At 40.9% G+C, this 27,786-nt stretch overlaps 1 protein-coding gene across 1 annotated transcript in view; it reads right to left on the bottom strand.

Annotated features, from left to right (window-relative positions):
- Positions 1-27,003, bottom strand: part of CEMIP2 (cell migration inducing hyaluronidase 2) — an 85,870-nt gene extending 58,867 nt beyond the window's left edge. Inside the window, exons 1-4 of the mRNA XM_032164285.2 lie at positions 26,500-27,003; positions 7,798-8,140; positions 3,969-4,109; positions 2,797-3,358 (exon numbers count right to left, since the gene is read on the bottom strand). Coding sequence (XP_032020176.1) covers positions 2,797-3,358; positions 3,969-4,109; positions 7,798-8,128 — 1,034 coding nt within the window. The 5' untranslated portion in view covers positions 8,129-8,140; positions 26,500-27,003. The remainder of the gene's footprint in view (positions 1-2,796; positions 3,359-3,968; positions 4,110-7,797; positions 8,141-26,499) is intronic.
- Between the last annotated feature and the right edge of the window lie 783 nt (positions 27,004-27,786).

Below are 27,786 nucleotides of genomic sequence, written 5' to 3' on the forward strand. Positions count from 1 at the left end.
CCTATGTGTTTATGTACATTGGAGATAATGTCAATGCAATGGAATGCTGGCAAAAGATCACAACTCTAAGCTCTCTATGAAATCAAGAGCAATATTTTAAAAGGAATTTAGAAACCAGTAGGGAGAAGAACCTAAGAAAGTCAAAATGGTCACAGCTAATGATCATGCAAATCTAGAAACAATAATAGCATGAAGAAATAGAAGTTGTAATCCCCGGCATTACTGGATAATGAAACAAAGTAGGTCTCTAACTTTGAAAAGATCATGCTTCCACTCCTAGGTTTATATATTATAGAAATATATGCACATGTACATTAAGAGATGGATCAAGGAACATTTAGGGAAGCAATTTTATAACAGGTCCAAACTGGAAAGCCACTCAGATGGCCACCAATAAATAAACTGTGGTATATTCATACAACAGAAAATAAACAGCAAAGAAAGTGAGCCTCGGCTGGGCACATGGCTTATGCCTGTAATCGAAGCAATTTGGGAGGCTGAGATGGTAGGATCACTTGAGGCCAGGAGTTTGAGACCAGCCTGGTCAACAGAGTGAGACCCCATCTGTATTTAAAATTAAAAAAGAAGAAAAGAAAAGAAAATGAGCCAGCACTACATGCAACAATATGAATAGCATTCAATAATGTAACACTGCGCAAAGAATCCGGACACAAAATATAATATATTGTCGGTTTCCATTTATATAAAGTTGAAAAACAGACAAACCTAAACTTTAGTATATCCCACAAATTCAGGAGCATGGCTCCCTTCGGTGGGGAAGAGAGTGATTAATGCATAGCAGAGGGGAGGAAGGGAACTTCTGGGCTGCTGGCAATGTCCTATTTCTTGACCTGGGTGGTGGCTACAAAGGCATCACATCGCGGCAACTTATTAAGCTCTACATTCTTATTTTTGGCACCTTTCTGCATGTGTATCAAATTTCAAAAACAAAAACCAGAAAGAAAAAAAAAACCCTTTGAGGTTTTGCACATGGAATTCCCTCGGTCTGAAAAAGCTTCCTTCTCCACTGTCTACACAGCACACTCCTGAACTTCTTTCAGGTCTCTTGCCTTTGGGGAGCCTGTACTGATTCACTAGGCCAATTTAGAGGCTCCTTCTATTAATACTTACGCTCCTATTGCACCCTGTAACTGCAGCATGTCTCACTGTATGATCTTCATCTATTTAGGTCTCTGTTTATCCACTAGATTAACCACGGGCTCTGAGACAGTGTCCTTTCGTCTAAGCATCCATGGGTATCCAGCACTTAGCATCTCCTAAATATCCCCTACATGAATAAAAGGCATTTCTAAAATGTTACAGACTTTTTCTTCACTCTTTTCTGTCTTTCTAGCCTGCTCTAGAATTGCTGTAGGTAATACCCCATTCCAACAATCTACCATCAAAGGAAAAAATAGTAACTAGATCCTTATGGCATGTCAGTTTTGAGGTCCTCTTACTTTTTCCACCACGGATATTCCCTGACTTTATAAAAGCATTCCACAGAATTAAAAGCTTCTGTTTTTTAAATGAAATGTTAGGCCGGGGGCGGTGGCTCACGCTTGTAATCCCAGCACTTTGGGAGGCCGAGGCGGGCAGATCACGAGGTCAGGAGATCGAGACCACGGTGAAACCCCGTCTCTACTAAAAATACAAAAAAAAATTAGCCGGGCGTGGTGGCGGGCGCCTGTAGTCCCAGCTACTCGGAGAGGCTGAGGCAGGAGAATGGCGTGAACCCGGGAGGCGGAGCTTGCAGTGAGCCGACATCCGTCTCAAAAAAAAAAAAAAAAAAAAGAAATGTTAGGCCGGCTACTTCCCCTAGACTCAGAACTGCACTAGGAAATCACAGTTAATTAGAATATGGTATAAGAAGGCTGGGTGCGGTGGTTCACACCTATAAAGCCAATGTTTTGGGAGGCTGAGGCGGGAAGATCACTTGAGCAAAGGAGTTTGAGACCAGCCTGGGCAACAAAGTGAGACCCCGCCCCCATCTACAAACAGTTTAAAAATTAGACAGGTGTGGTAGCAACTGTTTGTAGTCTCAGCTACTTGGGAGGCTGAGGTGGAAGTATCACTGGAGCCTGGGAGGTTGAGGCTGCAGTGAGATGCGATTGCACCACTACACTCCAGCTCGGGCAATGGAGCAAGACCCTGTCTCTAAAAATAAAAATAAAAGGAATAGGGTACAAGAACTATAAATACCAGAAATGAATTCTACTATCTGGATGAATTTCCTAGCTCTTTTTTTTCCTTCCTCATATATGCCAGGGGTCCATAGACCTGTGCCAATCAAATATGCGGATTCCAATCAGCCTGCAAAGGAGTCCAAAAAAAAGAAAAAGAAAAACTGCATATTCTACCCCCTCAGCCTTTTAAGACAGGTTTAGAACTTAGCATGAAATTCTGCCCTAACCTTTAAACTCATTAAGTTGCCTCAATTAGCCTGAGTTTCATATGATCTTCAGAAGGTAATGAAAGGAGGAAGTATCTTCAGAGGCAAATTGTCCTTAAACTGCCTGACTGTTTTTCAGCACCACACTTCTGCTCTCAACTTTTCACAAGCCTGGCACTCCTCCAGTTCACAAAGGGCTTCGTAAACCAAAGCCAAGGAAAATGGCTTTTGTATGCGGTGTCCTATCCTTCAGCCCAATGTCTCAAAGCTACCAGACATGCAAATGATAGAGTGGCCCTTCTGATGCCTGAGTCATGCTGTGGCTGTGGCTCCTTTCCCCACCCTCACTCTCCTCTCACACAGACACGGACACTGATAGGGATCTGGGAAGAAGGTATGCCTACCTGTAGCCCAGTCCTTGGATCAGTTCACTTCCCAACCGTTCCTGGATCATCTGGATGGTTCCTTGTAAGAGGCTTTTAGCGGCTGAATCCCCGACAGCTATGGCAACAATCCGACCTGGATCCTGGAATCTCAGAAACTCCTGAAGCCGCCTGCTCTCATTGTAGTATTCATGGGTATCAAACCTCTCACTTTCCAAAATTTTGGCCGTGTCTTGGTCAATGACCCTCACATTGAGGCCCCGGGAAAAGTCCTTTTCAAAAGTATAGGACCCAAAGGGCAAGCCTGAGGAATTCAGGGTCCTTGCCAACAACGTCCACGATGTCTTCCGTGCCCCATGTAACTCCAGTGTCCCGCCAGCTTCCACACCAATAAACTTTTTGCCAAATGTTGGCATACTTTCACCTTCATCTGACTTGCCATACAAGGTAATTGTCGCTTTGGATTTATAGCGGCATTTTTCTGCTCCAATATGAAGCGCCCCACCATCCTGGATCAGGATGTAATGAGTCCTCAAAGTAATATTTCTGGATCCATCTTTATTGTCCCCAAATACCAGCAGTCCTGCAGGGAACACCACCCTGTAAGCCAACTTCTAAATCATCTTTCTGAGACACAAGGAAATAGATTTCACCTTAAGGTAAAATACACTTCCGCAATTAGGTCGGAAAAAAGAATTCGCTAAGAATCTGCTTAGAAAACTAAAGGGAAAAATGAAGAGTTCATATCCTAATGTACTCTCAATGCCCATGACTGTGAATTTCAACCTATTCACTTTAGAAGTTAAATCATTTCTCTTAAAAATATCTAAGAGTCTACAAATCTGAATCTTATTTTTGTATATGTTTACTCATGTTAACTCTCTCATCACTCTCAGAATTGTGACAAAAATTTAGCTCTGAGAGATCACCTCTCTGGAACTGTTTCCTTGTCTATAAACCACGGGTCTTGATTTGAGTGATACCTAAGGTCTAAGCTCTTAAATTCTATGTTTTTTATCTCTGGATAAATTCTCTGGTTTTATCTCATGATCTTTCCAAATCTCCATGGTTAGAGTGACACCACAAACTAAAGGCTATTCTGCCTAAAAATAGTTTTCTACATAAGGAACATCAAATACCCCCCACATTAAAGAGCAACCTTGCAGTTCCCACAGGCAGGAACCATCACCTACCTCCATCTTGAATGACTATAGAATGTACGGTGGCGTCTGAGGTCAGACGGAGCATATCTCCCTCCTTGATAACAACTTGCTTTGCAGAATCTTGTCCTGGATCCCAATTCCTGAGACGAGGATTTTGATCTGGGCAATTTTCTATAAACACATTGATATTCCATCCAACCCATTAAAATGCAAGAATAATATAGCCAAATCTAAGCACTACCATTATTTACTGCAGATCTGCAAAAAATGTGCTAACATATGTTGATTTCCTGCCATTAGAATGGAAATCCCACGCCTTCCCACCAGCAGAGAACCATCTTACCCTTTAATTTCTCATCACATTTCCATTTTAAAGTTTTACCACAAAACTAAATTGCTAGCATCTCGTTCAGGACAAACTTCACAAAAAAAAAAAAAAAAAAAAGTTCCCCTGAATCATCTACTCTGGAAATAAACCAATAGCAAGAGGCAAAATTATACATTCTCTTGGGATTCACACTAGAAAGCTGTTTTAGAAAAGAAATATGTTCACAACATCCTGGTAAATAAAAAATGAAAATTGCTAAATAATACATTGATCATGTCTTCACAAGTTCCTTCTTGTACACAGCGAATAATGAAGTAGGTACTGATAGCACCTCTCTCCAAGACTGAGAAACATAGCTATCTTCAGCCATGTGCACTCTCCCAACAAAATGAAAGAGGCAAGTGGCTAAAGACATAACTTCCCATTTTCAGAGATGAGGAAATTACAGGTTAGAGAAACCAAAGATTACTTAGCAAGCTCAGTGATACGCAAGTTTCCCCTTTTAGAAAATAAGATTATTTACTTGTAGTGTTCCTTTACTGGAATTAGAACTTGCCTCTTGAATAGGTATTATAACAAAAATATAATAGTATTTAATTAAAATAGCCATAGCTATTTAATGTATGAAAACTTTAAGGTCCGCCATAATTTTGAAGAGGGGAGAAAAAAAAATCACACCTTCAATTTTGATCAACCTATGGCCAAGTATTTGTGGAGCATCAATTTATCCACTCTGTACCAGATATTTTAAAATTTATAAAGCATAGAATCAGCTCACATTTCCTAGGAGTTTATATGCAAGCTTTGGAGGGGAAAAACACCAAGTATGAAATAATGAAACACTGAACAATATGGTAGTCAGTCGAGGTTCAAAAGACCTCAGGCAAAGGAGGCATGGGGCTGGAGTAACTGAGGCAGCTTTGTGAACAGGTGACTCGAGAGCTGGACACCAAATGATGGGCAGTATTTAAATAAGAGGATCATGAGAACACTAGTAATGCAAGTATCCCTTGAGATCCAAGTAGTCCATTTGGTTGCTCAGAATTCCAAGGTGGCTTTATTTAAACTGAGCAAAGGTAGGAATAAGCAAGATATGCTTGAAAAACCATATGAAGAAATTTCTTTCATTAAGGTGGAAGGTACATGTTTAGGAATAACATGAGAAAAAGTAGAGAGGTAGGGTGCTGCACAAAGATATTGTTCTATACAGAAAAAAAAAATGATTCCTCATTTTGAACTTGCACAACACTAACACAAACATCTTCCTGTTTCTGAGCTCTTACAATGCCCTAGGTTTATGCTTTCTCTTATTAACCACAGCTAAAACTAGTCTCACCAGTTATATCCTTGGCAATTATTTCATGGAATTAGTTTTTCTCACAGCAGTATCATAACTGTTGATATTTAATGCTTCTGATAAGTCAATGAGTATCACTATTATACTAAAAACAATCTTTAAGCTTTTCTTCCCATCAAAGAAACAAAAAAAATCTTAAATTTGTTTTGCCTTAATAATGAGGATTCCTTAAATTTTTCTTCTACCTCCCTCTTCCCATAAAACATTTAGCTGAAATTCTTCATAGTTTTATAACAAGCACTACACCCAGCTATAAAGAAGGAAATCCAGTCTTTTGAGATCTGGAGCCTACTTCAATGGTTATATAATTTCTCTTAATTGTTTTTAATTATTCCCCAGGAGAGCATGGTTCATTAGAACCATCACCAAAAATTCCAGTCTATTTCCTTCCAGTAAAATGTGCTTAATAAGAAAATGTGTGGTCTGCACAAAGCACTGAAAAATAGCTCAGCCAACCCCACCTTCCCAGCTACCCACTTGAAGAGCAGTGAGTGTATTATCAAAGTTATGTAACAGCAATAACCACAGTCAAGCTGACCCTGAAATATTTCAGCATACCAGATCTTTCCATTGATGATTTGCACTTACACTGCCAAAACGTGAAACTAAAGAATGTTGGTTCAAGGAACCATATCAGCAATGCCGTTTTAGATGGAATATGAAAACACCAATCAAAGCCACAGACTTCAGCTCTGATTTCCCACTAGTCTAGCATCCCTTTACTGCAGAATAGTTGGGAAGTATGAATCAGCACAGTGAACTTGGTTATTATGAATCAGCATAGAGAACTTGGTTATTCTGCTGGGAAAAGGAGAGAGGAAGTCATACAGCATGCAATGGAAATCAATGTTATAAGTTCATAATGTGGTCTACTCATTTGGTCCATAAGGATATTAATGTGCATGTCTCTCATTTGAGGTTTATTTTCTTAGAAGTACTAGCACTACCTCTCCCAGAACCTTAAAATTTTAAAAATCCCTTGAAAGCACCCATGAAAACTAAATAATAAAATATTTGTAAGTCTTACAAGTAGTAAAATGCCTCTGAACTATTACAGCCACTTAAGGAAGCATTTAACTTGATAAAAATCTGTTGTAGAGAAATATGGTACCCAGTCCAGGCTGTTAGAGTCTTCTCTCTTCACAGCCCCGAGCCGTTTGATTTTAGACAGATGGATGGTATTCTTTTATGAGGCAATTTTTTGTTGGTATTCTATTAAGGCTGACTGGCAACCAACTTCTTCAAAACTTTTCAAAATATTGATATATCATTAACTTGAAAAGAAAATACCATTTAAGAAATTAAAATCTCCCTGCATAATATTTAACTATGAATTAATGACTGATTTTTAGATAAAGGTGTCAGAACTTATACATCCTAAAGGATGCTTCTCTTCCAGAATATATATTGTTACTCAAAAATATTTGAAGCTTTTCTTTTGGAACTGCTTCCCAAGCCCATTTCAAGCCACAAACACAAATGTTTTTAATCACTTACTTAAACAAAAAAATCTACTATAGTTCACTACATGTATGACCAAAAAAAAAAAAAACTTGCAGCCGGGTATGGTGGCTCACACCTGTAATCCCAGCACTTTGGGAGGCCAAGGCAGGCAGATCACCTGAGGTCAGGAGTTCGAGACCAGCCAACATGGTGAAACCCTGTCTCTACTAAAAATACAAAAATTAGCCAGATGTGGTGGCACTTGCCTATAGCCCCAGCTACTCAGGAGGCTGAGGCATGAGAATAATTTGAACCCAGGGGGCGGAGGTTGCACTGAGCCAAGATCACACCACTGCACTCCAGCCGGGACAACAGAGCAAGACTCTGCCTCAAAAAAAAAAAAAGGAAAAAAAAAACTTGCAACAGTCCAAAAATCATACCTACCATAAGAATTTAGTGAAGGCTCTCAAAGCATTTCCAAAAGAGATGCTCCAAGACCTCCCTGAGCACTGGAACAAAGTGGCACAATGGACAGGAAAAGCAATCATTTAATCATTTCCAACAGATTATTGAACAATTGCTGTCATTCATAAGAAGTGACACCTCATATTACCTAACTGCATATTAATTAGCTAGGGCCAACTTAAGAATAATTTTTTTTTTAAGTATTCTACTATTTCCTCCTGTTTTGTCTTCTAGAATATGTTCTATGTGCATACACACACACTTACCATCTGGAGCATATTTTGAGGATATTCCTAAAATGATTGCAAGTGCAATAAAAAACGAGAAACTAGTAATAGCAAAACAAATGAAAGTATTTTTGTGTCTCTTTTGCTTTTGACTTTCTCTCTGGGCATGCTGTTCTTCAGGTGAGAATGCGAAGGTTGCCCGGTCTTCTCGTCTGATGGAGGTAAATTTGGCTGAAGCTTGACTCTTTGGAGGAGGAGGGGGACGCAATGGGACAACCTTCCCTGGAACATAGCCAGATGAGTGACGACTGTTTCCATTCTGAGGTTGGAGGAAAGCAGGGGAGTGTCCCCTGGAATCAATGGCATACATGATACACTGTTACTGTGAAAAGAAAAAAAATTAAGCTTCAGTATGTGTAAATTCTTTAATTGCTTTTATTTATTTATTTATTTATGAGATGGAGTTTCACTCTTGTTGCCCACGCTGGAGTGCAATGGCATGATCTCGGCTCACCGCAACCTCTGCCTCCCAGGTTCAAGTGATTTTCCTGCCTCAGCCTCCCAAGTAGCTGGGATTACAGGCATGCACCACCACGCCCAGCTAATTTTTTTTTTTTTTTTTTTTTTAAAGTAGAGATAGGGTTTCTCCATGTAGGTCAGGCTGGTCTCGAACTCCCAACCTCAGGTGATCCGCCCACCTCAGCCTCCCAAAGTGCTGAGATTACAGGTGTGAGCCACTGCAACTCGCCTTTAATTTCTATTTTTTAGAGACAGGGTCTCACTCTGTTGCCCAGACTGAAGTGCAGTGGCATGATCATAGATCACTACCGTCTCACACTTCTGGGCTCAAGCAATCCCCCTGCCTGAGCCTCCCAGGTAGCCAGGACTACAGGTGCATGGCACGATGACTGGCTAATTTTTAAATTTTTTGTAGAGATGGGATCCTGCTATATTGCCTAGGCTGGTCTCAAACTCCTGAGCTCAAGTGATTCTTCCACCTCAGCCTCGCAAAGTGCTGGGATTACAGGCGTGAGCCCTAGTATCCAGCTGGAATGTATGAATCGTAAATGGTTTTTTTAAAGTACTTTTTAAATTGTGTTAAATCTACCATAAACTTACATTTTAACTATTTTAAGCGTACAATTCAAAGGCATGATGTACGTTCACAAAGTTGTGTGACCATCACCACTATCCATTTCCAGAACTTTTTCATCATCCCAAACAGAAACTCTATATCCATTAAGTAACTCTCCATTTTTCCCAGCCTCTGGTAACCATCATAATGACTTCTTGAAAATATCAAGTCAGCTTACATCCCTGATCTAATAAACCATGTTGACAATCACCTTCGTTACTTGTGTTCTAATGTCACTCCTTCTCAACCCTGGCTGCATACTATAATCACCTGCTAAGGTGAATGCTCAGTGCACCACCGCTAAACAATTCAATCAGGATTGCTGTCCCTGGAATCTAAGTATCTGTAGCTTTTAAATGCTCCCCAAGTGATTCTCATGAACATCTAGGTGAGAGCCGCTGTTCTATGCCAACTGTTCTCAATTTTCAGTGTGCCTAAGAATCATCAGAGAAGCTTGCTAAAAACCTAGATTCCTGGCCTCTTTGCCCTGTAATTCTGGCTCAGCTGGTGCAAAGAGGGCCCTGGATTTTACATTTTTAAAAAATGTATCTTGGTGACCCTGAAGCAGGTCACACTTTGAGTATCATTATTCTAAGCTCTTCACATTGAAGCTAAAAGTCCATGTGTCATGAGGACCCAAAGTGGCCCTAAAAGTTCCAATAGCTAGGCACTCGTGTTTGGGTGTTTTAGTTTCCCCACTAGACTTACCTAGTGATTAAGCAATTTAAGTATTACCATCTGTGTTATCACTTAACGATATAGACTGTGAATTCATTTAGTGAGAAAGTCTAAAGTCTATCTTATCTCTTTAAATCCTTAAATTTTGTTTGAAAAAACAGACATTTAAATATTATGGTTAAGATTATAAAAACAGCTAACACAATTAGTGCCTTAGTGTATTAATTCATTTAACATATTTAATACAACAAATCTATAAAGTAGATGCCATTACCTCCATTTTACGCATGAGAGAAACTGAGGCCCAGAAAGGTTAATTAACTTCCCCAAAGATCACACAGTTAATATAGAGGAGAACCAGGACTTAAACCTAGGTATTTTTACTCTAAAGTTCAGGCTCTTAACTTACACCACTGTGTCTTTCCAAACCGTCGAGAGGCAAAGAATGAGCTTTGCAAGGGTGCTAAGTCTGAAAGCCCTATTAATCTTCTCAGGAATTCTTCATAAGGAAGTTTAAACTATACATGCTTCATTTTTAACAGAAGCTTACACACAAAAACAAGGAAGTCCTTTTTAATTTTTTACGTTCTCTATAAAGAGCAATTATAAGTTTTTGAATGAAAGAATACGTTTTGAATGAAACCTTACTTTAATTTGCCAAGAGGGAGGGAGGGAAGGAGGGAGGGAGGGAGGGAAGGAAGGAAGGAAGGAAGGAAGGAAGGAAGGAAGGGAGGGAGGGAGGGAGGGGGGCAGGGGGAGATGGAGGGAGTGAGGGAGGGGGAGGAAGGGAGGGAGGGGGAAGGGGGGAAGAAGGGAGGGAGGGGAAGGGGAGGGGAGGGAAGGAAGGAAGGAGGGAAGGGAGGAAGGAAGGGAGGGAGGGAGGAAGGAAGGAAGGAAGGGAGGGAGGGAGGAAGAAAGGAAGGGAGGGAAGGAGGAAGAGAGGAAGGAAGGAATGGAGGGAGGGAGGGAGGGAGGAAGGGAGGGAGGAAGGAAGGGAGGGAGGGAGGGAGGAAGGGGAAGGGGAAGGGTTCTTATTGCAATGACTGGGGGATAAATGTATGGTGTGCCCTATGGCTTCAGAAACATGGTGTTTAACCTCTTACATCCCTTCCTTAACAACTGGAGCATCTCAGAGTCACCTGACTTCAGTCAGTACCATTACAATTAATCCCCTTCATCTTCTGCCAAACAGTGAATAAGACTCTAGTCATAAAGGAACTTCCAAATTGCTCTAAACTATCAGCAAACCCATTAAACACAAAATGGTCATTAGAGAAGCCACAAACAAGCAATTCCCAGGACCCAAACGACCTGGAAATTAATGGGGGCAGAAAGAGAATCTAATCAGGAATTGATGCTGATTTTACACGGGGCAAAGAACATTCTCAGAGTCAGTGTGTCTGTCAAAAACACTTGGTTTGTGGGGTTTGATTTCTGAACAAAAGTTATTATTTAGATGAAGCTCAAGCTTCATGACAAAAGAAAAACACCACCATTCAAGGTGCTATTGAAGAACTGCTGCATGTGCCAAGCAGCAGACCAAAATAATGGAGACGTCCTGCTGGAACAAATGAAAGAGTACAATAAAGACCCCGTTATGATCCTCTCTGAACAAAGAAAGGGCCAACGTAGGTATTCTTGAGTGTCAGCTCACCCGGGTGGGAGGGGAATCACAGCCCTAATCTGCTCTGAAAGGGAGTGGGAATCTTTTGTTTCTGAGGCTGCAATCATGTGATACCTTATTGTTTCAGGGTGAGAAAGGTTGATATTACTTAACAGGCTGGTGGGGGCGGGGGTCTTTGGTGGGAGATAATGGGTCTCCAGATGTGCCCACAATAAAATAAAAGGCATGAGACGCTAACTAAATGAAGTCACCAGCCTACTGGGAATAATTTGTGTCTTCATAGTCAAAAAATAGATCCCAACATGAAAATTCAGATGGCATCTGTCACAAATTAAAGGGGTCAATAAATCAAAAATAAGCACGGTTGTGTTTTTCCTATAAAGCTCCTGCAAAACATGTATGTGTGTGTGTATACACATGTTCTGAATCCACTACCTCTATTTTATTGAAAAACATGTAAATGTATAAGAAGCAAATAGAAGATTCTTTTCCTAAGAGGTAACATAGTGTTGCACCATATATTAGAATAAAATAACCAAAAAAATCATATTTTAAACAGCTCCCTCAATTTATTCAAATTTTTAAAAATATAAGATACAAATACATTGCTTTAGGATTTCACTTTATGTTTGTGGATTTACTTCAGGCACAATATTATGTATTAATTACTTAAAAATATATTTTATTGATAATTATACATCTAAATTATTCATGAAAAAATCGACATTTCATTGATTCAGTAAGCTAATTGTGAGCTCTTGCTATCATTAGAGGATTGTGGTAGGAACTATGGGGTATACAGAAAAAAGATTTACAGCATCCCCAAGAAATGCAATTCCTAAATTCAATTTTAAATCACTTGTTTGGACCACATGTTCTCACTCATAGGTGGGAATTGAACAATGAGATCACTTGGACACAGGGCAGGGAGCATCACACACTGGGCCTGTTGAGGGGTAGAGGGCTGGGAGAGGGATGGCATTAGGAGAAATACCTAAAGTAAATGACGAGTTGATGGGTGCAGCAAACCAACATGGCACATGTATACCTATGTAACAAACCTGCACGCTGTACACATGTACCCTAGAACTTAAAGTATAATAATAAGAAAAAGATTTTTTAAAGAAATAAAATAAAGTAAAATTAATCACTTGTTTGGAAGCAAGTGAAATTGACCAAATTTCCCAGGCAATCTCAACGAATGGCTGTTTAATCCCTAAAGTTGTTAGTACTTGCGTTTGGGGTCCTGAGAACAAAAGAGGGGTCTACCAGGGAAAAGACAATGAAGTCCTCTCTGGCTTTCAAGGCAAACTTAGGCACCATTTTAATAATTTCGCTACAGACCAGTATTTCACTTTAATACTCAGTTTGTATCACTTTTTTAAATGGTCGTATTTCTAGTGGAAAACACATGCTATGAAGGAGCACATGAGTATTTTATGACACATTTTTAGACCAACTACAGACTGTGACAACACCTAAAATAAGACAGATAATCCAAAATGGGGATAATCTAAGTCATTCATATCAAAATTGGAAATGTACTCTACAAAGCTTTTAAAACATAATTTTTGGTATTTAGGTATTCCTTGAGAGAGTCATTTTGTGAGTATTCATTTACTGGATTATAAAAAGTAGTAGCCCAGAAGGCCTGGTTATGAATCAAGCAAGCAAGTAAGCAAAGCAATTAGAAAATTGCACAGGCAATTTAGGCAAATATTAAATTAAATAATAAAGAAATTACTCAGACTATGAAAACATATCAACTTAAAATATACAAATGCTGTTCTCAAAAGCAGTTCAAAGTGAGAGATACTTGTATAATTGGTAAGAGCATCCACTTTATTTGGTAATAAATTACAGTAACTAAACATAGAAAGCAATTATTTTGAGATTTCAATAACATTAAAGGAAATCATGCTTTTTTTTTTTTTAACCTATAAAAAGAGGCATGATTTTGGCCAAGCGAGGTGGCTCACACCTGTAATCTCAGTGCTTTGGGGGGCCAATGTGGGAGGATTGCTTGAGGCCAGGAATTCAAGACCAGCCTGGGAACCTAGTGAGACACCCTGTCTCTACACACACACACACACACACACACACACACAATTAAATTAGCTGGGTGTGGTGGTTCGATGCCTGTAGCCCTAGCTACTGGAGGCGGAGGCAGTGAGGCAGGAGGATTGCATTAGACCAGTAGTTCAAGGTTGCAGTGAGCCATGAATGAACCACTGCAGCCCAGCCTGGGTGACAGAGTAAGGCTCTCTAAAAAAATTAAAAATAAAATAAAATAAAAAAAGGAGAGGCATGATTTTAATAAAATTGAGCTATTCTCATTTAATGCTTTCAAACACTGCACTATCTCATCCATAAACCCTTCTCAAGTTTCCATAAATTAGCAGGGCACAATGGCTCACACTTGTAATCCCAGCATTTTTGAGAGGCTGAGGCAGGAGGATTGCTTGAGCTCAGGAGTTCGAGACTAGCCTGGGCAACATAGTGAGACCTTATCTCTACTAAAAACCAAAAAAATTAACTGGGCATGGTGGCATGTACCTTTAGTCCTAACTATTCATGAGACTGAGGCACTTGAGCCTGGGAGGTGAAGGCTGCAACAAACCAACAAACTGACTGTACCACTGTACTCCAACCTGGGTGACAGAGCAAGACTCTGTCTCAAAAAAAAAAAAAAACAAAAAACAAAAAAAAAAACACCTCTTACGGGATCATCTTACTTTTTGCCTTATGTTTCAGTTAATTTATGTACTTGTCCATCTGCAGCAGATCACAAGCCTCTTGAGAACAGGAGTGATTGGTATTCTCACAAAAACTTACATACAGTAGATACTCAACAAATGATTGTTGAATTTAGATCACAAATTCCTGCCAAGGAATTAAGCAAGAATGCTAGATAGATAGATAGATAGACAGACAGATAGATACACTATATATATATACATGTATATAGGTATACATGTATATATATATATAGGTGTGTATATATACCTATACATATATATGTATAGGTATATACCTATACATATATATATACATAGGTATATACCTATACATATATAGCTATACATAGGTATATATGTATATATACATATAGGTATATACATATACATATAGGTATATGTATATGTATAGGTACATATAGGTATATACCTATACATATATATACATAGGTATACATATATATACACATAGGTATACATATATATAGGTGTGTATCTATACCTATATACATATACCTATTATATATATATACCTAGCACATATATATGTGCGTGTGTATGTGTGTGTGTGTATATATATATGTATATACATATATGTAGTTATTGGGGAGGAAACAAATAGTTGAAAAAATTAAGTCCACTTTCATTCAGAAATCAATTTGATTTTGTCTAAGCATACTCCCAAAGAATCTCTTTAACTACAGATTCCACTCTCTCTCTTTCTCACACACATACACACACACACACACACACACACACACACACACACACACAGAGAGAGAGAGAGAGAGAGAGAGCAATTTCCTATTTAATCCTTCTTTGACATCCTTGAGGCTCTGGGAAATCTGACTAATTTCTATATCAGTTTCTCTGATTCAGGAGAAAATTGAGAACACTACTACTTAAAGCAAAAAAAGTCTATGTGTTAATTTTTATAAAATGCAATTCTAGTATGAAAACTAACAGGCGACTAAAAGGTATTATTAACAACTGCAGATAGGAAATCTAAAGATAAAGAGCAGCAAACTACCTAGATAAATTCAACCTTTCACAATATTTTGTAATAGTTTTAACTACACATTATGAAATGCAGTAGGCACACAGAAGAAAAGAAACATTCCACTCCACTTTATATTGTTATGTTGACAGCCATTCAATGCTGTGATCAAAGAGAAAGGCTTCTCAATACAGAGAAAGCCGCAGCAGTTCAAAACTAGTAGGAACTCTTTAAAAGGGCTTTTAATGTTCTTTCAGCTGCTGAGATGTTAATATGCAAGACAAAGGTACTTATCACTTACATGGTGGTTGAGGACACTTGCCCCCTAGGCTATATCATCAGTCCCCCAAATAATCTAGCACTTCCAACCCAATGCAGAGAAGGTCGCACAGCCACACAGTCCAAGAAATGCATATTGGCACCATCATCCCCTCATATTGAACAACTAATGAAAATACAATACTTTTGATTCACTTAAGCTCTTTCAAATCACGCCTAGGCTTTTTAAGAAAACTAATTTTTGAATGGAAGATTCAGGCTTGTGGGAATAGCCAAGAACTTGGCACGATCGAATCAGGTCAGTTCTTTTTTGATCAAGGACATAATTTTTTAAACAATATTCAACCTAAAGGCCAAGTTACAATTTTTGCTTTCCGAGAGTTTCAGTATAACTGGCCAAAATTTGGCTAAGAACATTTTTTATTTTATTACGATCTTAGAAGATCTAACACATTCACTAGTATGCCCAAAAAGTAAAAACATGCAGCAAAAAGTAAAAAGAGGAGTGAGCATAAATTATCATGAAAACAGATGCTACTATAATTATTTGTACTTTTGACCTAATAAAATATTTAACCAGATTCTAACTGCCTTGAATTTTCAATGAATAATTCCACATTCCCAACCTCCTACTTTCAGGAGAAGAACACAACAAAGAATAACCATCAGGGATCACCATTTAGATCTTCTGGTTTGGTTTGGTTTGAGGGGAAGCAGGGTTAGGGTGTTTCATTTAGTTTTGTTTTAGATTCAGATTATGTCCATTGACAAACAGTGAACTCAACAAATACCCTGTACATAAAAAAGTGTTCAATAAGAAAATAACCTTAGCAAAGTAGACTTTTTAGGTCCTCTAATTCCCCAAGTTTCAAATAAATAATTAAGTGTGACCAATACTCTCAAGAAGATTGTGTACTTAAATAACTATTATAAAGGTTTTCAAAGAGTTTGAGTAGGGAGGAATCTTTTTATATGTAGTTTAGCAGAATATAATGTATCACCTATTCTATTCCCAGAGCACACAGGATAATATACATTTTTTTAAAAAACAACCACTGCAAATAATTCAACATAAATGCTAGGTCTATACATACAGCTATTTATGACAAAACCGACATAGGGTTGAAACAATTAAGTCAACTTTCATTCAGAGATCTGCTCGATTGTGTATTAGCATACTCTCAAAGAAGTGAAAACCCTTAGACCTCTAAACAGGTGTGGGGCCAAGGACCTTGGCTACCTGAAGTTTCACTGAAAAATCAACTCGCAAAAGCCAGATCAACAGGGGAAAAGACACACAACTTTATCTAACGTGTTATACACGAGAGCCTTCAGAATGAAAACCCAACCCCCCAGTGGGGTACAGAAGTGTGTAAATACCTTCTAGAAATTGGAGAAAGAATGCAGGCTCAGAGCATGGCGGAAAACAGGTTACAGCAGTAAATCAGGTTTTAGCTGCAAGACAGGTTATGCAAGGAGGCTTGGCTAGCAAAGGTGGTCTTGTTATGTAGATGAACCGAACCTCACAGGTAGCACTCCTCAGAGAGGAGAGAAGGCAAATGTCTCTTTCAGCTCTGTAAGGAGTCAGACTTAATTATTCCTTCCTAGATCCGGACAAGACAACGCCTGGCTACATTAATGCATATTTTCTATAGATGCAAATTTCCCCCATAAAAGACTGCTTTGCAGGGCGACTTCTGTTTGCTGCTGTTTGCTGACATCTCAAAATATGTCAAAGAAATATATTTGGGGGTAAAATATTTTGATTTCCTAAAACAGAAGATTTTCCACAGGACATGCCTTCACACTGTCCCACAAGGTGCATTCTCCATTATTACTTTGCCCTTGTCACAGCCCTTTTGTCTTTTTCCTTCAACTCTCAAAAATCAGTATGAGTCACAATCACCTGCAACTGTCTGGCATGTTTCCAAGAAATAAGACACTCTGCACAGTTAGTTTACTTACACAGATCTTTGTTTACTTTTATTAAGCAGATTATAGCCAGGTCAATGTTGAGAGGTAAAAGGGAAATGCACCAACTCTTAGTTATAAACCTCTCCCTATGCAGGGAAAGGACAAGGGACTGAGAACCCCTAATTGTTTATATGTCCCTACCTGCTTTATCTATTTGATCGATTTAGACACATGAGCGATATTCCCAAGTTAAGCTATTGTTATAATAAACAGCTGTATGCACCAAACTTCTAGATTCACACCATGTATCACTCATATTATCTCCTTCCTTAAAGAAAAAAAAAAATCTTGCCTGCCCCCAAAACCTATTAAAATATAATACCGCAAAAGCATAAGAAACTGTGGGGGTCATAGGCTTTTGGCTCCCTAGAAGTTCACTAAAATCACTGCCATGAGGCAGTTTGATTCACAGGAGAAAAGGCATATTTAATGTGTAAGCATGGGAGCCTTCAGAAGGAAAACCCAACTTCCCATTGAGGCACAGAAGTTATATGACATCCTGAGGTTCCAGGCAGAATGAGTGCTTGGATCCTGGTAAAATAGGTTATAGGAAGGAGAAGAGGAGGAATTCTATTGAGGGAATAAATAATTACTAGGGAGAATGATTGGATGGGGAAACAGAATATTGACTTCTAAATAGTTCTTTTTGGAATTTAAATGATCCGTGGAGGTCATCTTTATCTTGAATAGGGCTGTTCGGGTATGGTTAGATTTTTGGTCCTTCCTGCAACAGATAATGAAATAACAGGGAAAGAAGCAGGGATAATTGTTCTCCTTGTTGGGGGGGATGGGGGGTGGGCGGAGATGTCGGGGTCAGTCCTATCTCTGTAGATAGGGGAAAAGTCTCTCCAGGAACTTTTTGATCTCTAAAGCCTTTTAATTTAAAATACTCATTTTACCAGGGAGCCATATATTGTGGTGAAGTATTTTTATTTTCTTCAGAATATTTCAAACCTATAGTCCTAAAAAGACTAAACGTATTAAAAAAAAAAAAAAAAGATACTAAGCTTTTGAATTAGAATAAGTATTATTTAAAGTTGAAAGATTTGTTTTTCCTGCTTAAAAATTTACTTTTGTATTAAGCTATAGTCTTTTTGCTAGAAAACTACTAAAAAACTATAGTTAGGAAATAAATCTCTGGAGAAACAAAAATTAACTATAAATACTAAGAGTTTGCTTAACCTGATAATAACAAAATAATAAATGCCTAGGCTCTGTATTTAAGGAATTCAGATTAGCAACTTAGCTACAGTTTCACTAAAGTGGACACATCTTTGGCAAATTACATTGGACTCTCCTGTTAAAACATGAATCCCTCAAAACAAAGAGCTGCTATTTATGTTTAATGCCAAAAGTGAACCAAGTGAAAACTTCTTAATTTTAAAGTGAAATAAATGACTTTAAAGAAATATTTAAAATTCATTCTTATGTTTCTGTCATTTATGCAAGGTAAAGGAGGCAGCTATCCAATTTTTCTGATCCCAAATATACTAATTAATCCTATCTTTTTCCAACGATGTTAAACAAGTCTATGAGAAGTAATGCTTGACCCTAAAGCCAATGGGGCTGATACCGCCAAAAAGGTTAAAATGTATTATCATGCCCAAAAAAAGAAAAGCATAAAAGGAAAAAACTGCAGACCTACTACAGACCAAGGGGGGAGGAAGGGTAGCAATTAAGAACAGCTAACACTCTTTGAGCAACCAAAAATAAAAATAAAAAGAGAGCAAAGTACATAGGCCTCTAGGTGGAAGTAAAGAACTAGGAGATAAACTGCAGAAACATAGATTGTTCTTCAACCCAGAAAATTAGAAAAAAGGGAAAAAGGTCATTGTACCTACCAGTCATTCTCTATTCCCTTCGGTTTCCTTTTTTCCTATTAATATTTCTCATATTTCTTTTTCTCCTTAATTCTTTTTATTGAAAAGCTGTTCTCTTTTCTCCCTTCCTTCCCAGTGATCCTAGACCATCCCCCTTCACCCTTGTTCTCAACTGGCTGGGAAGATTCAAGAGAGGCTTCCAACCTGCTGGCAGTGACGGATGGCAGTGCAGAGGCACACAATGGCAAGTGCAGGCGCGTCACCAGCCTTGCAGCTGGCCTTCCAAAGAAAGAACCAAAGCCGAAGTCTGTCCTGAGGGAGGCTGATTTAATTAAGGTTATAGCAAAGGGCAGAACTGCCTGTGGGCTGCATTCTCTGCAGAGGGCCAAAGACAATGCATTAAAATACTTCTCAAGAAGAAAAAGCCAAGTAGGTTATGTTGGCAAAATGTTGAAAGGTGGGAAAAATGAAAAGACAACAGGGATGTGTTTGAAAAACAAGCAAAGACCTGCCAAAGTTCATTATCTAGTGATGTACAGATACCAAAATGCAATGCCAATATGAAACAGAAGGAGTATGTTTTGATGTGCCCTTCACACTAGAAATATTTCAGATGAATAATGAGATGCCCAGACTGAAATAATCCAAGGCTGTTCAATCCAGCATCATAGCAAAGTTTCTATCAATGGCAAGGCCAGGACCAGAACCCCAGTGTACTATTTCTTTCAACTGTAACACATAGCCTATTTTTAATATAACTTAAACCACTTGGAATAAAGCCTTTTCAAACAGGGAACAAGTTCAGTTTTGAGCATCTCTTATGAGAAAAGGGTTCTGCTAGACACTGGAGACCCAATAGTACAAAAAATAAATATGGTTCCTACTTTCAAGAAGCTCACAGCCCAGCATTTGGGGGGAGAAAGAGTAGGGAGACAACACAGGTAAACAAGTAATTAAACTGAATGTTGAGGCAAAGAAAGTGGGCTGAGGAGGTGATTGCTTGAGTTTATTAAATCCCTATGAATGGAATAGAGTTTAATTTTCTAAAAGCCCTGGCAAATTTACTCACCCAAATGTGCACCACCAGATGATTACTAATATCTTTCTTATTTTGCATGTGTAAACTAAAGTCTACCACTGAACTCCGCCATTAAAATGACAACACGTTGCCCAATAGTGACTAAAAAATATGGGAGGGAGGGAAGGGTGACACACTACAGAAGTCTTTCATATTCTTTGAAAGGGTGTCACCTGCAGGTGAGTTCCCGGCCAGAATATAAAACAGTCATAGTCCCTCTCCTCCTAGGGCATGTGAAACCTAAGCCAAACAAAAGGGCCATCTTACACATTCTCAACAGTTTCCTCTATGTTCCTCAAGACTCAAGGGTACTACAGAGTCAAAAGGCAGAACTTCTAATGAACAAGTAATTACTCAGCACTAGAGTGGCAGCTGGACTTCAGTTAGCCAAATAGGGATACACTGTGGCTAGGAAGAGGGGCACAATGATGTGCACCTGTGGTCCCATCCACTTAGAGGCCGAGGCAGTTGGATGGCTTGAGCCCAGGAGTTCAAGACTATAGTGTGCTAGGACTACTATAGAGCCACTGCACTCCAGCCTGGGTAACCTAACAAGACCCCACGCCAGCCCCATCCCCCCCCAAAAAAAAAAAAAAATACTGGCTAGCAACAGCACAACAGGCAAACGGGGGCTATGTGACAAGCCCAAGTGCCACAAGCACTAACAGGAGGCAAGAAAAAGCACCTGAAGGTTAAAGCCAACCTCAGACTCGGCCAAGCCCAGCCCAAGTATAATATTTTTCAAATCCTCGTATAAAGTTGATTTTATAGTGGTGGCACCCATGGCATTAAAAAGCAATGTTAGTACGGGTGCAGTGGCTCATGCCTGTAATCCCACCACTTTGGGAGACTGAGGTGGGAGGATCACTTGAGGCCAGGAGTTCAAGACCACCCTGGGCAACATGGTGAAACCCTGTCTCTACAAAAAAATATAAAGATTAGCTGGGCATGGTGGTGCATGCCTGTACTCCCAGCTACTCAGAAGGCTGAGATGTGGAAAGATAGCTTGAGCTCAGGAGGTAGAGGCTGCAGTGAGCTGTGATCATACCAATGCACTCCATCCTGGGTGACGGAGTAAGACCCCTGTCTCAAAAAAATATATTTTTTTAATGTTATGTTTTTTCAAATCACAACTTAAAAAAAAAAAGAAAACCTCAAGAACTCATTTTTCTAATTCCTCCTGAAACAGGAATCAGGCATATGTCCCTGTGTTAAACTAAATCTTTCCCATTCCTAAAATATTAATAATTAACTTTCCAAACTTCATTGTATGCAAAAAAATGACTCATTCTTCAGGGAAGTGAATCACCATTACAGAGACCATTAAGACAACAGAAGGCTTGCTGTCTCCAAAGTGCACACCAATAATTAAGTAAGAGCCCCCAAATCGATAACAATTTCATACTGGAGGGGGACTTAATCTGACCTGACCACGATATCAAATTTATAGTGGATATTCATATGTTTTAAGATACTTACGTGAAACTCAGTCAGAGGTCAATTCTTTTCTCATGGGCTCAATGTGGATTGTCTTAAATTTCAACTCTTTCAGGCAACAACGTCCTAATGACACTTCTAACCAGTGGTAAAGCCTTATTAAAAAATATTAGGATTAAGAATGCCACAATCTCTACCAGGCAAACTTTTCATAACATAAAATTCTTATCAAATATTGAACTTTTACTTATTGTTCAAACTACAATGGACCCTTGATACAACAAATGTAAAAAGGTTTATCACTCTTCACCATGTAATGAAAATAAGTGTCTTGTAACAAATCTGGTTACTAGGTTAGCCTAATAATAACAATTTCAAAGCAGATTTGCCTTATAGATCAAAGGACTGATTTGCTGGGAGATAACAATTCTGTGTTTTAAGACATACACAGTTTATGAGTCTGTTTCACTTTTTTTTTTTAAAGACATTTTAATAAAAACCCTATGCTTCATTTATCTTTGTATTGCTCACAGCAACCAGTAAAGTGCTTTGCACATCCTAGGAATGAAATAAAATAGTTGCTGAACATAGTTCCTGACAACCAACATTAAAGGCTTCCCAAAGCAAGTACCAGGAAAACAAAAGAACAAGCAAACATGACCACAGCCATAAGTTTTGCAGAAGAAAAAAAAGAACATGCAAACATATTCTAGTATGCTTTTATTCTATGATTCACAACCCAAATCTGAACAGGGTTTCCAGGAACTTGCTTCTTCTAAAAAATGTGCACATCTACAGTACTTTAAATTTTCATCCTGTTTATAGAAAATACAAGTAAAGCTAATGCTATTTTTACACTTAGTTCCTTATTTCACAGAAATTTGTTACAAGTAACATCACCCCACCATCATGTGTAAGTAGTAGGAAATGAAAAAATATACATAGTGTCTGCCTTAAACCTGAAAGCAATGACTTTCAAAGCCCAAATGCAAATTATCTGACCATTAAACTAATTAAATTGCTAACAAAGCCAAACAGGAATAAAATAAGAATATATCTGAGAAAGAAAAAAGAAAAGTGCTGACTGGAAACAGGGACAAAGGAGTTCTTGTCCTGCTTGACTGTTAATTTACTATATGACCTTACCTAATTATTTAGCTTCTCTGGGTCCCAACTTCCTTGTTTTAATATTATCTTTAAGGTCCCTTCAAGCGACATACTAAGATTCAGCATATGTAGCAGTGTCCGGAAAACTGATTTACATTCATTACCCCCCTCCCCACCGCACCCCTGGCAAAAGGGCACAGTTCACTTGATAGTTTTAAATATCTGAGTTTGGATTTCTATCAAAGGCAATTTATTAAAATGTCAGATGGGCTTAAGTCCATTTCAAGTGGAGAACTAAAGCGAGTATTGCTTACAGATTCAAGTTTCGCCTAGACAGCAGCTGCTGCTATTGAGAGAATAGACTTTAACAATCTAGTTGAAAATTATACCTCTTTACAAATGGAGAAAACTAGTAATGGGGATTTTCATACTCTCAAAAAGGCAGATGCATAGCTTTTCTTTTTTTTTTCCTTTTCCATATTCATCATATTGAGAGAGAGGAAAGCAGAAGGGCTAGCTTGGCTTGGGAGGCAGAGAGAATGGATGTTACCATACAAAACCAGACAAGACCCTTTCAATTGATGTACTGTACTAGACAGCCCATTCTTCTCACTAATGCTCACAATCCAAATGAAATGAAAAGATTTCCTGTGGCTGGGATGGGAAGAAGCCTGGACAAGAGAGCAATACCATATGACAGCAGCTAGCTTAAAAGTCTAAAGACTTGCTCTCAAGATGGGATTCAGATCATTCTGGAAAGGGCCAATAAAATGAAAATCTGTAGCTGAGACCTGATTAAGCTATGATTTATATCTATTTATAGCTTTAAAAAACTTCTGAAAGTATCTTTTGATACCAGACAGCATTAGCCCGTATAGTACTTTATCATATATTAATACATAGCAAACTTACTCAAATTTAATCCCCAAAACATTCCCATAAAGCATTTTAAAATTCCTTTTTCAGGTGAAGAAACAACCTGAGAAGGATTAGGGGATTTGCCCACAGCAAATGTTTAGCAAGTGTCAGAGCCTTGTTTTAAATCCAAGTCTGACTTCAAGTCCTCCAATCTCCACCATTTTAAGATAGTACTTCTGACACTAGTTTTCAGTCGCTACTATTTTGTCTGATTTAATAAATCTCATTTCTCACAAAATTGCTCCCCCACCCCAATCTGTTCCTTCTCTGGCTTCTTAAAGCATTCTATGCATAATTTTCCCAGACATGCACTTATTGGACCTTCTAATTGTTCATTTCCTTATGTCCGGGGCTAGGCTTATTTCTTCAATAGCAGAGATTGTCATCTCTCTAGTTGCAAATGACACAGGTATCTTCAATCCCTGTGGCCTCCCTAGTTGCAACCACTTTAACTTTCTCTTTACCAACATGAATGCTCCACAAAGCAGGCGCTGCAATTGCTTCCAGAGGGTCTGGACCACAATAGGTGATTAATAAGTGCCAGCTGAATGGATGGTGGGTGGGTGAATGATGCAATGCTCATACATATTTTAGAGCACACATTACGATGCACACATTTACATACAGCACTCCATGTGAGTCTAAGACCGTGAATTTGGTAGTGATTATTGGTTCTTTTTTTTTTTTTTTTTTTTTTTTGAGATGGAGTCTTGTTCCTATCGCCCAGGCTGGAGTGCAGTGGCACGATCTCGGCTCACTGCCCCCTCCACCTCCCAGGTGCAAGTGATTCTCCTTCCTCAGCCTCCTGAGTAGCTGGGATTACAGGCATGCGCCACCACACCTGGCTAATTTTTTTTTTGTATTTTTAGTAGAGATGGGGTTTCACCATGTCGGCCAGGCTGGTCTCAAACTCCTGACCTCAGGTGATCCACCCGCCTCGGCCTCTCAAAGTGCTGGGATTACAGGTGTGAGCCAATTGTGCCCGGCCTAAGTTTCCTCTAAAATGTGGCTTGTCTTTCTCAATTTCAGAAACTTGCCCAAAGCATGTAGTTTTAAGTAGTACCCTGTCAACTTCAAGATAATGGCCCACAAGACTACATTACCCTTCAGTTTGTCTTTTCTTGATAGCTGTTTGAGGACAGCATTGATTAGGCCTATTAGAACATGACTGAAGCGTTCTCCATTCTGGTTTCCTGTTATGAATCTGACACTTCTGAAAAGTCACTGGTTACAGACTAGATCAAGGAAGGAGACTACTCAAATAATTAACTGTGACACAGAATATCCAGATAAACACCATGTAAGAATTTACAGATTCTATTTCCCTGTCCACACACAGGAGAGTCCTCAGCTATCTCATTCACAGGTTAATAAGAACAGGTGATGACTCAGAATTCACTTCTAATCTTAGTTTTCTGAGTCTTTAAGCACACATACATCAGAAAAAACAGCGTCAGGAGGACTGAACAGAAAGCCAGAAGACAGATTTCCAGTTCCGCCCAAACTGATCCTCTAATGCAGGTACACAGAAGCTGGGGGAAGTCATTTCAGTGTGAAGAGAAAAGCACTCTAAAGTGCTACCCAATGTTTACTAAGCAGAGGACGTGCCTACTGCACATTCTTCTGCTTTGCCCAGAAATGCAAACTAAAAAGAACCCTTTGTATAGGTAATCAGACGCACAACCACAGTGTGATACCTAGACCAATTCTGAAAAGAACAAGCGTCCTTCAAGGGTCAAATAAACATTAGTAGCTCCATTCTAGCCAACCAAAGAAAGATAAGGCTAACCATTTTAAATGTGTTTTTTAACACTGAGCCATTTCCAACAGATTTGCCTGGCTGCTCTGGGGATACAGGCCTCCCTCAGCTCAGGTGAAGCCTCTACCCTTTCCCCTCTCTCTAAATTCTTCTCACTTTTTACCGGGAAGAGCAGCACATCTCAATACATGCAACTGTGCAGCAGCGCATCACTCTGTCACACTGAATCAAGGGGAGTGAACTCAAGGCAGTGAGTGAGTAGCTCATGTGCACAATGAAAGTTTTAAAAATTATTAGGCAGTCTATCCTTAACCCCAACTGCTGATGAAAGGAGACATATATCAAAGTCTGTTTTCCTAACCTGCGGAGAATTTAAGTGAGCTGTTTCCGCTCCAGGGCGAGGTCTGGTGACACTCATCAACCCTCAGCAGAGAGCATCCAGGGAATTCAGGACCTTGGTTTTATCGCTAAGGGTGTAGCCACTAGTGCTATTAACAGCAGCACTCTGGATCCTCACAGAGAGGGCCCCCCTCCTTTACCAGGATCTCCCAACTCTGCCGAGAAAAGCTGGGAATAGGGTCCAGGGCTAAGGCTATTCCCCAGATTTAAAGGCAGCTGTACACGATTTTAAAGCCTCACCTTACCTCAGCTAACAGAGAGGAAGGGAGCGGAAGGCGGAGGACCCACCAACCCAGGGGGATTGTAAGGAGACAAAGATCACCCCAAACGTACAAGCGCGCGCGCACTGAAGCCCGGACTGCAAAGCACATTCCATCAACCTTTCACTGTAATCGGCTTACTGTGGGGTTTATCCCCTCACCCCATCCCTCTCCAGAAAGTTTAATGCAGTTCGCACCGACTTTGAAAGGTCCATTGTTCCCTTCCCCGTAAACTGAATGAAAAGAGAGAGGGGAGAGAAAGAAGTCAAGACACTGTTCCCGAGGACCCTTTCTTAAGGAGAGGACTGACTCCTGGGGAGTCGGGTCAGTCCCAATCCAGAGATGAAACCGGGAAAGGAGGCGCACCGGGGAAGGGCAGGAGGACGTTTTCCTTTTCGGCAGAAATGCCCAACGCCGGAGCCTGCCAGGCCGCCGGGAGCAGAAAAGGTGGGCGAGACCCGGGTCTGCGCCCCCACAGTGGCCCCTAGGGCAGCAAACGAGGTGGAGCGGGGGGGCGGGTGACCGAGTCGCTTCTTACCTTCCCCTACCCCGCTTAGCGTCCGTTAACTCAGGTGCCTACACAGCGGTCCAGGGAGACGGAGAGGAGTCCCTGGCGTCCTCGGGTCCAGATCTCCTCTCCATGGCCAGGAAGCCACTCGACTGCCGGCGCCCTCAGCTGCCGCTCGTACTCAACTGGCAGCCGCAGCCTCTGCCTGGAGGTGAAATACTCTCCTCCCGAGAGTGACGCGCACTTCCCTCCGCCTCCGCCTCCTCCTCCTCCTCCTGCCCCGAGCCTCGGGGGCAGGGGCCTCGGCTCGCTCCCTCCCGGAGCCGCCGCTCGGCTTTCTCCTTTCCTTCCCCTCCGGGAGAAAGAGGAGGAGAATCGTGGCCCGGGCGGCGCGGTCCTGAGCGTCCCCGCGACAACAGGGGAGGAGGCGGCGGCGAGGGTCAAGAGTGGGGTCCCAGGAGTCGCTCTTGTCCCTGGTCGGTGGGCGCCGCGGCTTGCTAGGGTCGCGCTCAGCCTCCGCCGGCCAGACAAGCAGCCCGGCTTGGCTGGGCCGGGAACTGTGGATTGGGCGGGCGGGCGGGCGGTGGAGAGCGAGGGAGGCGGAGGGAGAGGAGGAGCCTGCCATCAGAGGAGGCGGTGGCCCCGCCGGGCCCCTCCCGCCGGCCCCGCTCGCCGCGAGCTGCGAAAGCGGAGGCTCAGCGCCACTCGCTGCCGCGCGCTGGAACAGCGCCCGAGCGCACCGCCAGCGGGGGAGGGCCCCAGCCAGCGCTCCCCGCTGCGGCTGCAGGCTCCTACCCTTCCTGGGCGCGCACACCCGCCTGGCCGAACCGGAGCCTGTGCCTCCAGCACCCCCAGATAAGGCTGGTACTGCGCCTGTCACTCCCTGGCTGAGCCTGACACTGCGCCCCCAAAGTCCCCTGGCTGAGCGTGACTGCACCCCATCAACCCTCGGGTGAGTCAGACTTTGAGCCCCATCACCCGTAAAGAGATTTCCACACTCCCACAAATGTTCTGAGCGTCCAGTCACAGCCCCCACCTGGCCAGGCGCGAGCGCCAGGTTCTCAGCGCTGTCAGAAGAACCAGCCTGCTCTGGGACACAGGGCAGCTCTTCTGGTCCCTTGGAGCAACCCCAGCATCCGCTCGCAGGCCGGAATAAATATACTTAGGTCTTCCCACGCCCCCTACCTGCGCCTCTCTGGAGTGGCGGCCGCTTGCAGAGGTGGCGCCGAAAGCCACGCCCCGGCCCATCCCAGGGCCAAAACGCTGCTCTGAGGACACCGGCACCGGCCCTGAAGCAGCCCTGCCGCCGCCACCCTG

This window comes from Hylobates moloch, unplaced genomic scaffold (genome assembly GCF_009828535.3).
Source record: "Hylobates moloch isolate HMO894 unplaced genomic scaffold, HMol_V3 SCAFFOLD_10, whole genome shotgun sequence".
Taxonomy (NCBI): domain Eukaryota; kingdom Metazoa; phylum Chordata; class Mammalia; order Primates; family Hylobatidae; genus Hylobates; species Hylobates moloch.